At 49.0% G+C, this 13,716-nt stretch overlaps 1 protein-coding gene across 50 annotated transcripts in view; it reads left to right on the top strand.

Moving 5' to 3' along the window:
- The window catches only part of LOC113582932 (protein tyrosine phosphatase receptor type D), a 404,960-nt gene that overhangs the window by 366,773 nt on the left and 24,471 nt on the right, over positions 1-13,716 (top strand). For 30 of the 50 annotated variants that reach the window (XM_035529843.1, XM_035529842.1, XM_035529836.1 and 27 more), the window contains 6 exons: positions 1,348-1,557; positions 2,875-3,035; positions 5,032-5,043; positions 7,639-7,751; positions 10,472-10,513; positions 11,089-11,186. In XM_035529843.1, the coding sequence (XP_035385736.1) occupies positions 1,348-1,557; positions 2,875-3,035; positions 5,032-5,043; positions 7,639-7,751; positions 10,472-10,513; positions 11,089-11,186 (636 nt within the window). The remainder of the gene's footprint in view (positions 1-1,347; positions 1,558-2,874; positions 3,036-5,031; positions 5,044-7,638; positions 7,752-10,471; positions 10,514-11,088; positions 11,187-13,716) is intronic. The other 20 variants (XM_035529853.1, XM_035529838.1, XM_035529855.1 and 17 more) reach the window with 3 other exon arrangements.

Genomic DNA, 13,716 nt, shown 5'->3' with positions numbered 1-13,716 from the left:
GAGAGCGAGAGACAGAGAGAGAGAGAGAGAGAGAGAGAGAGAAGGAAAAATAAGACCGCGCGAACGAGAGATACGGAAAATGTGACAGAACATAGACTCAAGAAATGTAAAATCTCGGTACACTGCACCCTTCCATGTAATAATATTTTTCGCTAGAGAAAATGTTTGATGCTTTAACATACTGGAGAAGTCTGGGGACCTGAGGCATGATGGGAAAATGTGAAAGTATGCTACTTTTGTATGCTACTCTATTGTCCAGTGCGAGTTTACAGTGTATCATCAAACAAGAGCGTTGGGACTGTGAACCAGAACACATGGCCACCAGGTGTGTGTGTGTGTGTGTTTGTGTGTGTGTGTGTGTGTGTGTGTCTGAGCGTGTGTGCGTGCATTAGACACCTCATTCAAGATAAACGTCCTCTCCTCGTTAAGAGAGGCAGAATGTCTAGGCACTTCCTGGCACTCATAACCCGTCGAGGCATTTTCGGTAGAATTAATAGCTGAATAGCCTTGTTAGCGTATAGCATGGAGAGGGTATTTAAATGTCTAGTGCATGGTGAGAATCTTGAAGACAGGCTGAGGCGGAGTCAAGTGCCTGAATTCGTCCTGAAATGATTCATAGCAGGATATCAGTTCTCTGTGATTACCTGTGCTTTTGCTGCAACTTGTCAAGTTAAACACAAGAATTGTAAGTCACCTTCACAGGCATGCGAGTGTGTACACACACGCATACACACACACACACACACACACACACACACACACACACGCACACACACACACACACACGCACACACACACACACACTTATGCAATTTACTTGCTTGTCAATATTTGTGCTCACAAATATTTTCAAAGTTGGCCCAAGGGCGGGGGATTGAGCGCATTTTGACGGGTCAGGCAGGGAAGATGATTGAAGACATTATCACACTGTCCCTGTGCCTCCTAGCCACATCATATAACACACACACACACACACACACACACACGCACAGTCACACATATTCAATCATACAGACTCATGCCCACAAGAGTTCTATATGATTTTTCTTTGTTTCTTTCTGTCATTTAGGTACCACATAACCTCTATGCTTCTCGCGCAGACGTGTGAATTTCCATGCCCCGGGAAAGTGCTGAACCACGTTACCAACGCTTCTAACTTCTCGAGCATGTTTTGCAGTCTTAGAGCTGTCCTCTAGCTGTCCTCTAGCTGTCCTCTAGCTGTCCTCTAGCTGTCCTGTGTGTGCATGCAAAACGGACAGATTGTATGCGTGAATGTAAGTTCACTCGTTTCACCTACTCTCTCTGTTGGTCTCTCTCTCTCTCTCTCTCTCTCTCTCTCTCTGGTAGCTCTTGAAGGAGATTAACCGGACGGGTGGAGGGCTTCGTTTCCGCAGGCAGGCCGAGCCTCAGCCATACATCGCCGCCTTCTTTAAAGAGCTGCCCAGCGAGTTCACCCTGGGAGACAGCAAGATGTACGGAGACTTCCAGAACAAGCACCTGCTCCAAGGCCAGGAGTACATCTTCTTCATCCTGGCCGTGCTGGAGATCTCGGACAGCGTGAGTCTTCGTCCCTTTCTTCCATCGGCCTGCCGCGCGTGCTTTGACCTCCAGGCCTGTAGAGGGCACCTGCTGCTGTGGCTCCCCATCCGAGGCCCTTTCTGTCTGCGTTCACATTCAAGTGCTGGAGTCAGAGCAGGGAATTCTGCGCAGACTCAGATGGAGTTCACTACCAACAAGCTCAGGGTGTCGGTTCACAACTGTCCCTGCATACTCCCATATCTCTCTCTCTCTCTCTCTCTCTCTCTCTCTCTCTCTCTCTCTCTCTACTGCTATCTCTCTCACTCTACTGATCTCTCTCTCTGTTGCTCACTCTCTACTGCGGTCTCTCTTTCTCTCATACTCTTCTGCTTTGTGTTTCTTTCTCATTCTACTGCTCTGTCTCTGTCTGTCTGTCTCTCTCTCTCTCTCTCTCTCTCTCTCTGTCTGTCTCTCCCTCTCCCTCTCCCTCAGGAGCTGAGGCAGCCTGGCAGGCAGGTACTGCCTCGGAGGCCTGTCAGTCCCAGGAATGTCTAGATAACTGCCTTCTCTTTAATAGCACCAGATACTCGGGGAGCCTTATCTACCCCACTGCAGTATGTGTGTGCAGAGACAAGAGAGAGACAGAGAGAGACAGAGAGAGAGAGAGAGAGAGAGAGAGAGAGACAGCGAGAGAGAGAGAATGTGTGAGAGAGATATGAACTCTCTTAAACTAGCAGACTTTTCATTTTTTATTTAGTCTTTAACTGGCCTTGCTGGAGCTGCAGGTAGCAGAGAGAGAGAGAGAGAAAGAGAGAGAGAGAGAGAGAGAACTTTTCCTACAGTTTTTCGTTCTTTTTCGTCCATCCCCATTTTCTGCTTGGATTGTAGAATAAGGTTGGAAGTCAATTAACTGGCCCGCAGTGAGGTGAGCCGTGCGGTCCTAGTGCTCCCATCCACGGCTGAGCCGCCATGAGCCGCCTTGAGCCTTCTGTTTATCTCCTTACACCAAAGCTGAGGTGCGGAGTCGAGGAAGAGGAGTAAATCAGGCCCTAATTGGGTGCGGAACGGAGCCCGGCGTGTCTATGACTCCACCCACCAAGCACCCACACAGTTAGACACAGCTCTGTAAAGTCTGCTGGTGTCGAATCTTAGATTAATCAGACTCGGATTGAGCCGTAGCCGTATGACTCAGAATGTCTTGCTAAACTGTAGTGCATTTAATTTCATAACTATCTACGTATATTTTGAATGATATTTGAGTTGACAGGAGACCTTAACTGAAATGTGGACCTCCAGTTCTGGTTCCAGATGTTAACCTGTTGTGTAACACTTGCATGTCTGCATGTCACCCGCCAGACCATGTACGCTACGAGTCCGTACTCCGACCCCGTGGTGTCTGCTGACATCGACCCCCAGCCCATAATCGATGAAGAGGAAGGTCTCATCTGGGTCGTGGGCCCTGTGCTTGCCGTAGTCTTCATCATATGCATCGTCATCGCAATCCTCCTGTACAAGAGGTGAGAGAGATGCGTTGTTACAGCCCTTCTGCTCTGAAAGACTGAACATCAACACACACTGACATGATCATGTGATGGTGCATGGTTTTGGTGTGTTCAGAGAACTTCTTTAAAGCCTAATAAACCAGTGTGAACAAGCAAGAACATTCTAGAAACTTCCCTGCGATCGTAAACATCGTCATCAGCCGCTGGCTTCAGGACGTTCCAGATAAATATCCCGCAAGCAAAATGAACCAGTGAAAATGTGGATGAATGCTCTAGAAACGTCTCAGCTGTTGTAAACCTTTCTGACGTTTGCAATTGGCTTCAGATGGTTTTAGAACAAAGTGTGTGTGTGTGTGTGTTTACAAGGTAAACACATTTTTTCACATTTTTTCCATTTTTTCTTTTTACTTTTGATTGTTTTTTGAGTATATTTATTCAAATGTGTATTTTGCTTAGCCTTGGGACCCAAATTAAAATCTATGCAGGCACTAAGGAGGCCACCTATCATGTCAGCCTGCAGAATGTACTTGGCTCTCCAGGGCCTCTGGTTCACGACAGATTTAAACACCAATTGTAGCTTCAATGTCAAGGTGCTTTACTCACCCACGTAATGCCTAACCTGCATACGAACCAGCAGGTGCTCACCGTCTGCACTCCTGAACGCCGCAAAACACCCGAGCTGATCATTCCGACCAAACAGAGAACCTATCACAACGGTTCGCAACGCCTGAGAGTAGTGGAGATAACACCATCCGCGCCTCACAAACGAATTTCACTGTTTTATATATAAAATTGGCAGTAGGCTCAAAAACCCCCCGGCTATAATGATGTCTTCTATCCCTCAAAAAAAAAGAAAAGAAAAGAAAGTCATGCGCATGAGTAGATTTTCCTGGAAACGGGAGTTTTCTCTCTTCTCGTGGGAATGACAGCCGTCTGTGCGTTCCCAGTCACATGCCTGCGTGAATACAGAAGACTTCCCGGTGGTCCACCTGCCAAGAAATTACAGTGTGTAAAATGCTAACTGCTAGTATGGGTGACATAATTGAGTGATGCGTCGTTATAGGAACGAGAAGAACAAAGCTGACAAACGCGGAAACGATTTCTGGTGCCAGCGTCAGCGTTGATCGTCACTGGACGAAGAAAAACTGCTTTACAGAAGCATAAACCACATGCAGACACGTGACCCAGTGGTGAAGATGCGCACCACATGCAGACACGTGACCCAGTGGTGAAGATGCACACCACATGCAGACACGTGACCCAGTGGTGAAGATGCGCACCACATGCAGACACGTGACCCAGTGGTGAAGATGCGCACCACATGCAGACACGTGACCCAGTGGTGAAGATGCGCACCACATGCAGACACGTGACCCAGTGGTGAAGATGCGCACCACATGCAGACACGTGACCCAGTGGTGAAGATGCGCACCACATGCAGACACGTGACCCAGTGGTGAAGATGCGCACCACATGCAGACACGTGACCCAGTGGTGAAGATGCGCACCACATGCAGACACGTGACCCAGTGGTGAAGATGCGCAGGCTCCCAACCAGAGAGAAACACCTTTCCGCTGCAGTGGCCGAGGCGACGCCTGTCCTCTTTAGTCGCCGTGGCAACGCCTGCTCGCTGTAGTGGCCGTGGCAACGCCTGTCCTCTGCAGTGGCCGTGGCAATGCCTGTCCGCTGTAGTGGCCGTGGCAACGCCTGTCCTATGCAGTTGCCGTGGCAACGCATGTCCGCTGTAGTGGCCGTGGCAACGCCTGTCCTCTGTAGTGGCTGTGGCAATACCTGTCCTTTGTAGTAGCCGTGGCAACGCCTGTTCGCTGTAGTAGCCGTGGCAACGCCTGTTCGCTGTAGTGGCCGTGGCAACGCCTGTTCGCTGCAGTGGCCGTGGCAACGCCTGTCCGCTGCAGTGGGCAGAGGTGCTGAACACAGTGTGGAGGTTGGTAGTAATCATGTCATCTAATGCTGCTTTTCTGTCTTTCCCTCTGTGCTTCCCTGGAGCAGCAAACCAGACAGGTAAGAAAGAGAGGAAAACCAGAGAACTGGAGGGATAAACACATGTGTGTGTGTGTGTGTGTGTGTGTGTGTGTGTGTGTGTGTGTGTGAGTGTGTGAGTGAGTGTGAGTGTATGTGAGGGTGTGTGTGTGTGAGTGTGTGAGTGAGTGTGAGTGTATGTGAGGGTGAGTGTGTGTGTGTGTGTGTGAGTGTGTGTGTGTGTGTGAATGAGTGTGTGTGTGAGTGTGTGTGTGTGTGTGTGTGTGTGTGTGTGAGTGTGTGTGTTTCAGCTCATGTCAAAAGCTTAGAGACATATCTTTTTAAAAATATTTTTAAATAACTGAGTTTTCTTTGCAGTTTTTAAATTATTATGAAGATTAACTAGGTTTATTTTGAGATTAATGTCATATGTAAAATGACTAAAAGACCATTAATCTATAGAACATCAAAACTCCTTTCCCCACTGCACATTTTCTTCATATGAACAGTTAATGAAACCGATAATTCATCATTATTTTACTGTGTTTAAAGGATGTTTTTAAAATATGCACTTAGAAATGCTTGGAAAACCAAAAATGTCAAAGCTTTAATGAGTCAGAACTTCCAACCAAGATTGACACTTTGATGAAGTGTTGCAAACCGTTAGTAGGTGTTTTATGTTAATAAAACATTTGCTGGTAAAATTAAGCAAAACTTTAAAAAGGTCTCGCCAAAATGAAACTGTGAATGAAACTCGTCCATTTGAAGAGCTGATCAGGTTTCATTCCAATGAATTCAATGACTTCATTCAGTGAGTTCGGTGAATTCTGAACTGGTAGATCAGGGGCCACGCTCCCTTAGACACAACTCTTTACAGTGAGCTGATCACCGTCATGTGCAGCCATATACGGACTAAACTTTAGCTGTATCTTAGCCCTGAAAGGAGGGTGGCATCTGTCTTATTGGACAAATCACATAAGAGTCACAAAAGAAAAATATGGCTTCTTCCTATCTGGAGTGTAAATAATCTGGTTCTGCCTGATTATTTAAACAGTAACAGTTATGTAGGGTGTTTTAAACATCAGAGAAGAGTTTCACTTTGACTTGCCTCCTATTTCAGCTCCAGCATGTTGGCAAAGTCCAACTAAAGTCTTCTGCTGAATTTGAAATGACACACCACAAAGTCCTGTGGTATGACTGTGCTCTCCATGCCTGTCTCTGTGGTGTGGCTGTGCAGTCTATGAGCGTCTCGGTTATGACTGTGATGTGGTATGACTGTGCTGTCCATGCCTATCTCTGTGGCATGACTGTGCTGTGATAAGACTGTGCAGTCTATGAGCGTCTCTGTGGTACGACTGTCAGAACTGTTATTCGGGCACTGCTTAACAATTGTAAAGCTTCTTTCTGCGCTGATATTGCTGCTTCAGATAGCCCAGCCCCCCACTCAGACATCTGCTCATTTTTCTCTCATTCCCCCCAAAGCTCTATTTGAAGATGTGACCTGAAGTTGTTTGTCAGAAGGCACAGATGCAGTGATGGGCAGCGCTTTTAGAGCAGCTCCTGCAGTGATGGGTAGCGCTTCTAGAGCAGCCCCTGCAGTGATGGTCAGCGCTTCTAGAGCAGCCCCTGCAGTGATGGGTAGCTCTTCTAGATCAGCCCCTGCAGTGACGGGCGGCTCTTCTAGAGCAGCCCCTGCAGTGATGGCTAGTTCGTCTAGATCAGCCCCTGCAGCGATGGGCGGCTCTTCTAGAGCAGCCCCTGCAGTGATAGGCAGCGCTTCCAGAGCAGCCCCTGCAGTGAAGGGCAGTTCTTCTAGATCAGCCCCTGCAGTGATGGCTAGTTCTTCTAGATCAGCCCCTGCAGTGATGAGCAGCTCCTCTAGAAGATCTCTTACAGTGACGATCAGCCAAAAGGACAAGAGCATCATGTCCAGCATCTCCCCAATGCCGCCAGTGAATGCCCCAATTCTCAGAGTGTTTCCAGGTCCTTTTCGCTTGTGCCACTTGTAGTTACTCCTGCGTGGTAGGTCACCTGGGGCCTCCACACCACTCAAGTGTGGGTGCAGCTGACAGGAGAGGAGCCTCAGACACCGGCCCTCGCTGCAAAAAGCTCCTCTGTGTCTCCTCACGCAACTCCAGTGTCCTGCATCCCCAAGCTTGTAACAGCTTAATTAAGGGTCATGATGGGAACACTGATGTTCTTGTATGTCCCCTGCAGTTTGTGAGCAATTAACCCTGATGAATGATCAATTTGCATTGATGCATATATTTAACAAAAAATAAATATCTTACAATGAGGGGAAAAATGAATCGTATGACATCAAGAAGCATTTCTAAATTTAATTAATGGTAAATTAATTATGTAAATAATATGTAAATAATAAATTAATATGTAAATCCTGTCATGTGACCTGTAGTGTGATTGCATAGTTCCAGCACTGTTCAGTGTGATATGGCTGATCACGTTCCTCGGAGAAAATCTCCCTAATGTTCCTTTTATGAGCATCAGCTTTCCACCAACAGTCCTGAACTTGGGTAGAGTGAGAAAAAAGCGCGAGCCCGTGGGGACCACACAACCGCCCGCAGACGTACCGCAGACGCGCCAGCCATCGTAACCATGTCTTCTCCATTGTTCCAGGAAACGGGCGGAGGCGGAGGCCAGGAAAGGCAGCCTTCCCAACAGCAAGGAGATTCCCTCCCACCATCCCACCGATCCCGTGGAGCTGCGCCGGCTCAACTTCCAGACTCCTGGTGAGGGCCGCGAAAATGTGGCCACCATTCACCCCCCAACCACCCCCGTCCTCTCCGCCGCAAGAACATCCCCAGCATGCAGAGTTTAAACCAGAGACCTTGTTTAGACCTCGCTCTAGTGTCCGTCCTCAGTTACGTCTGCTGCTCTCTAACGGAACGTGTGCTACGATGTCACATCGCTGATGAGGCATCTGATGAAGGTGGCGAGAGTATTTAGCAGGAGAGCCCAACTCCTGGAGTGCACCATGGTTTGGTTTGTCCTGCTTAAACACACCTGGAGAGTCTGGTAATGAGATAATGAGTTGAATCATGAGTGTGTGAGCAGGGTAATCACCAACCGCACTGGAGCCCGGCTCTCCGTGACCAGAGTGGGGTAGCGACTTAGGGGGCAGCCCTGGGGTCTGCACGGCTTTGACACGTCAGAGGTCCTGTACGAGCTCTCCTGTCTCGGGAGAGGGAACTGGATCCGATAACAGTCCGATGACACCTGTCTTTTCAGCATGACCTCGTCAGAATGCGGGCAGCATCTCTAACGGCTTGCGATTTTGAGGGCTGGAACAGACGGAGATGTAGCCATTCTTGCGGCGTTCCAGAGCGCTCCATTTCGATGCGGCGTGCTCAGCGTATCAGCTCCTCTCGTCGGATTGATTGTCCCGCATTCCTGAATGCAAGCTTTTGTCAAGTCGGGATGCGGGAATATTTGTGCCAGTTGGTGGATAAATTAAGACCACAAGTTCGTGGTTAGCAATGGCATCCCTGGAGACCACGCTTGTGTGTTTTCCAGCACCAGCACACTTGATTAATCCAATGAAGTAATTATCCAATCCCTTTGTGGGAGGGGACATGTGTGTTAAGAGCACTAGGTCCCCAAGGATTAGTGTATTGAGAACCATTGTTATAATGAAATATCATCAGGATTGTAAAAGGAACGCTTGTGACTTCCTGCAAAAGAAGTCGTCCCTGCAGACACCTAAGTGTGTGTGTGTGTGTGTGTGTTAGGCCTCCGGTGCAGTAGCTGCGCCATACCTTGGCTAACGGCTGAATATAGCTTCTCAGTAGACCAGGCAAGATGCCCTGGGGGAGGGGCTCACCCTGGCAACAACACTGTTCTCAGATCAGCGCCACTGCCCTACCCATCTCTGAACAGCCAATACCAGGCAGTCACACAGTCGCTTTGTCAGAGAGTGCACCTGCTCTAACGGCCTGCTTCATTAGGTTCACCTGCTGGTCTTACTCGTGCATCTTACACGTCCGCGTTTGCCCAGTGTAGCCCCTGGGCATGCGTCAGCCCACCTCTGCTGGTGGGAGTTTGGCCAAAAACATCCAACCACTGCTGACTGGACAGTATCTGGGTTGTGGCCCACATGTCTCGATCCCGTTTTGTCTCCTAGTGTTCACAAAGCGTTTTGTCTCCTAGTGTTTACACATGACCGTACACAGACCATGCACACACACATTAACTGTTCACAAGGTCCTTCTAATTAATGCAGCCATGCGTATATATATCCTTACATTTACATTTATGGCATTTAGCCGACGCTTTTCTCCAACGCGACTTACAATTATGACTGAGCACAGCTCGAGCAATTGAGCGTCTTGCTCAGGGGCGCAACAGTGGCTATTTGGCAGTGATGGGACTTGAACCGGCAACCTTCCGATTACAAGTCAAGTACATCCAAACAGCTTTGGGTGGGTGTGGGGGGGGTGGGGGGTCGGTGGGGTTGGGGGTGAAGCTTTCTTTTTTTACCCCTCCACCCTCGGAGGCATTAACGTTGCCGCTGTGCCCTACACCACCCCCCCGCCCAATCCATCTGCTCTTCAAACTCCTCATAGCCCAGCTCGACCCATCACCCCTTCCCGACGCCGTCTCCCGGTTCCGCGTTAAGGGGGCTTCACGGAGGTGTCATTGTGCCACTGCCTGGGAATGGGCCTTGAATGGGTCTGAATGGAGCCTCTCCATCGCTTCGTCCATTAGCTAATGCCTACTTCTGTCAGCCGCGCGGGTGAAAGAGCTACTGGCTCTTCTGTGTCTAGACACGTGCCCTGCTCCTCTGCGTGCGTGCGTGCGTGCGTGCGTGCGTGTCTTTCTCTCTCTCCCTCTCTCAAACATTCACTCCCTCTCCACACTGACACACAGTCCTGACACTCCTTATCAGGTTTTTAAACTCCCCACCAACCATGTCTCTCACGCACACGCGCACAGGCTAGGACACGCCGCCCCCGACTATCGGCCGTCGCTCGGCGCCAGGTGACCAGCATTTCCCTCTATAAGCAGAAAGCTACGAGGGCGGCGTCAGGGTCGTACACAATTTCCCACCATAGCAGAAAGCTTCTCCGCCCCCGTCGGGGTCGTACGTCGTTTCCGCCGCCCTCAGTGATTTCCTTCGTCCTGTTCCGAGCTCAACGTTCCTTTAGTGTCTGCTGGCGACTTTCCCGCTGCTCCCTGTCAAGTTCCCTGAACTTTTCCTTTTCCTTTTGCACTTCCTTTGTTTGCTTAATTTGCTTGAAAGCGTTTTCGGCTGCTGCATGTAAGTATTTGTTTCCTACTAACCAGACTCCATTTACACGGTTGTGGGGGGCGGGGGGTCTCTTTTGGCGAACAGCACTGACAGACTGTGTGTTTTGTGCGGCTTGGACCGATGTTAGGAGCAGTGATCACCTCATTGCTTTAACCTCAGCAACATTTTATTTATGCCCCCCCCCCCCCCTCTTTTTCACAGGTTCCAGTGCCTCCGGTTACCCCAGTAATCCCCATCTGTCAAGTTAGTTGGTCTTGTTTATACATACGCCATCCTCGTCCTCGTCACTGTCCTTTCATCGTTCCGTGTTTAATACTTCAGGCTTTCCACCCTCCACCGAGGCTTTACTACCATCTAATTCACAACGCTTCACCTCATGGCATAGCAGGACAATGTGCCATAGCCAGGAGATGGCACGATGGCTTTAAGACCCATGTCATCCGCTGAACGCAGACTACAACACCCCACCCCGCCGGCTTCTGTCTTTTGTTGTCGTTTGCCGGTTTGTTTAGATTTGATTTCCTCTCTTTGCTCCTGCTAACCACCGATGCTCCTCCCACCACACCCCCACCCCCCCGCGTGCAAATAACATTCTTCCCCTCACACCAGGAATGCACAGCTGGGAGAGGGTGCGTTTCCACGCGTTCCCATTGGCTGCCATCTCCAGCATGCTGCTTCTTCGATTGGTTCCTCTGGTCTAAGAGCAGTCACCTCTCACCATCCCTTCCGACGCCACACGCCTCCTTTTGAGTCGCCGTGTCCGCGCGGCGGCCCCGCCGTGACCCTGACGCCGCCCCTGCTGTGTGTTTCCTCTGCAGGCATGGCCACCCACCCCCCAATCCCAATCATGGACCTGGCCGATCACCTGGAGCGCCTGAAAGCCAACGACAACCTGAAGTTTTCGCAGGAGTATGAGGTACTTTGGTTGCCAGTGGGGGCCGTTGGGCATGTGTGTATCCGTGCGTAGAAAATTCATCATAATCAAAGGTTATTGGATCATGTCAAACTCAGAGACTGCTGGTTTAGTGTCAAATCTCTGTCCATCAGTACTCTGTCCTCAGTCATATTCACATTGACCTTCAATACCAGAAACCTTTCCTCTAAGAAGATAGTTACTAAATACAAAAGCTCAATTAAATAATTCAATAATAGTATAACAAATGTACTGTATGGCGTAAAAAACGTCTTACAAAAACTAGCCATTGGTGAAGCATCCAGTCAGGAGTGGGTGATGAGGAAGGAGTTTAATGTGTGGTAATCTCTGACCTGGGCCTGGAGTTTATGGATTGTAGTTATTCCTAATCCTAGGTACGAAACATAAATCTTTGTCTCTCACATGGTCTAACTCATCTTTTTTCATTTTTTTCCAAAACATATTTTGATTTGGCCCTGGTCAGTAGAGGCTGTGGTACATGGCCAGGGTGATCTCTGTCTGCTAGACAACGTTCAGAGGGTGTGTGTGTGTGTGTGCGTGTGTGCGTGTGTTACTTCCGTGCTCACTCCTTTTCTATTTCTGCAGTCTAGTCCATGAGGTTCATCTATGAGCCAGGCTAACCCCCCCCCAGCTGTTACAGAAACTTGCGGTACAGCGCGTTGTAATTCTCGGGTCATTTCAGGAGCACAATGAGATGAGGGTACTTTTCATCACAGTCAATATCACAAACCACCGTTCGGCCGAGAAGCCGCTGGCTTAGCCGGAGACATTTTCGATCTCCTAATGGCGCATGGCGGAGTCTCGCGGTGTGAGGTCAACTCCCCCCTGGGCCCGGACTCCTGTTCTCCCGCGCGGATCACACGACGGCATCTCGCCGACCTGCAGTAAGATCTCCCACCCCTCCTGGCTATAAACAATACGATTATTACGCAGTGGCGGCCTGCGTACAGAACGTAGCATTTAGGAGTGACGGCGGCCTTGATCGGCTGCGTGTAACGGGTCGGCGGGCTGCTATCCCGGTGTGATTAATCATTGTCTGTGCTGTTTTGACTTCACTTCCGCGCGTATGAAAGGGCACGTCAGCCGACAAAGGATGGCGAGCGCACCGCGTCAGGCTCCTTTTGGAAAATCTCTCCGAGCCGTCGCCTTCCTCTGCCGCGCTCCAATCTTCCCTCATTCTCTGGGTCCTCGAAAACTGTAATTTGAAATTTGTCAACGCGGAGGGATATGCCGGCAGGGGGATGCACGTCATGGTTCCCTTTTCAAACAGACGCCGGAGAGAGTGAATCATTTCATTATTCAAATAAATGGGGGTCGATTGCATACGGCAGGCGCGAGCATGGGCGCGAGCACCGCGTCCACACGCGCCTCCGCCCTGCTGTTCGCCTCTCGCAACCATTCGGTTTCATTTCATAACATAGGAAGAGAGATGTCTTTATGATGAGAGAATTGTTAGAAACATTAGTTCTAACAATAATAATAATAATAATGATTTATGGTTACAAAAAACGATTGTAATTCACAAGTTTTCCACAATGGCTGAACAAAAATGTTGATTTCAGATGCTTCAGTCACACCCATTGTCAACGGGTTTATATAATCAAGTGCAATATCCATGCAAGGAACATTGACAAACAACAACAACAACAATAATAATAATAATGACTCCACACTGCCTCTGGAAACAACGTCAGCACAGGATCTGGGTGTCAGGAGCTTCAGGAAGTAGGTTTCCATGGCTGAGCAGCTGCACACAAGCCCAAGCATCTGCTGCGGTGGAGTAAAGCACATTGCCACTGGACACTGAGACGGTGGAAAGATGTTCTCTGGAGTGATGAATCACATTTCACTATCTTGCAGTTGAATTTGAGGACAAATCTGAATTTGGTGCATGCCAGGAGAACAGTACCTACTAGAATGCAGAGTGTTGACAGGAATAACAGTGCCAGGGATGGTTCCATTGAAGGAGAGTGTAAATGGTACAGCTTACAAAGGCATTTCAGACTTTGTGCTGCAGACTTTAAGCCAGCACTTTGGGGGACTTCTCTGTTCCATCACCACTATTCCGCTGTGCTCAGAGCAAACTCCAAACAGACATGGTGTTGACGAGTCTGGTGTGGAGGAACTCCAATGGACTGTGAGAGAAATGGAAACTCCAACTGAGACTACTAAACAAAACAAACTATTTCAGAGAATGTGAAGTAACGTGTAGGATGTAATGCTACGTTCTGGACAGGGGGCTCGTGGAGACCGAAGGGACTCTTCTGTCGGCAACTCCTCTTACCATCACTCCCAAAGACAATCAACCCTTTGTTAATGCGTCAGACACGTAAAAGCGTACCCACTTTTTTTCCTTTTATAAGAGGCACTTAGCAGACCTGAAGAGAATTGTATAACAGTTCTGATTAGAAACACCCTGAATACTTTAAGTGGAGTTTGGCTATTCGTCAGCAACATGAAGAATGTGTCATTAGTTTAAGTGTTAATCCACAGGTGACACAGGTGCAGATTA

The sequence above is a fragment of the Electrophorus electricus genome, chromosome 9, assembly GCF_013358815.1.
Source record: "Electrophorus electricus isolate fEleEle1 chromosome 9, fEleEle1.pri, whole genome shotgun sequence".
In the NCBI taxonomy this organism is placed as follows: Eukaryota; Metazoa; Chordata; class Actinopteri; order Gymnotiformes; family Gymnotidae; genus Electrophorus; species Electrophorus electricus.
The sequence above is the reverse complement of the archived record's forward strand: the minus strand, read 5'-3'. Positions and strand labels throughout refer to the sequence as shown.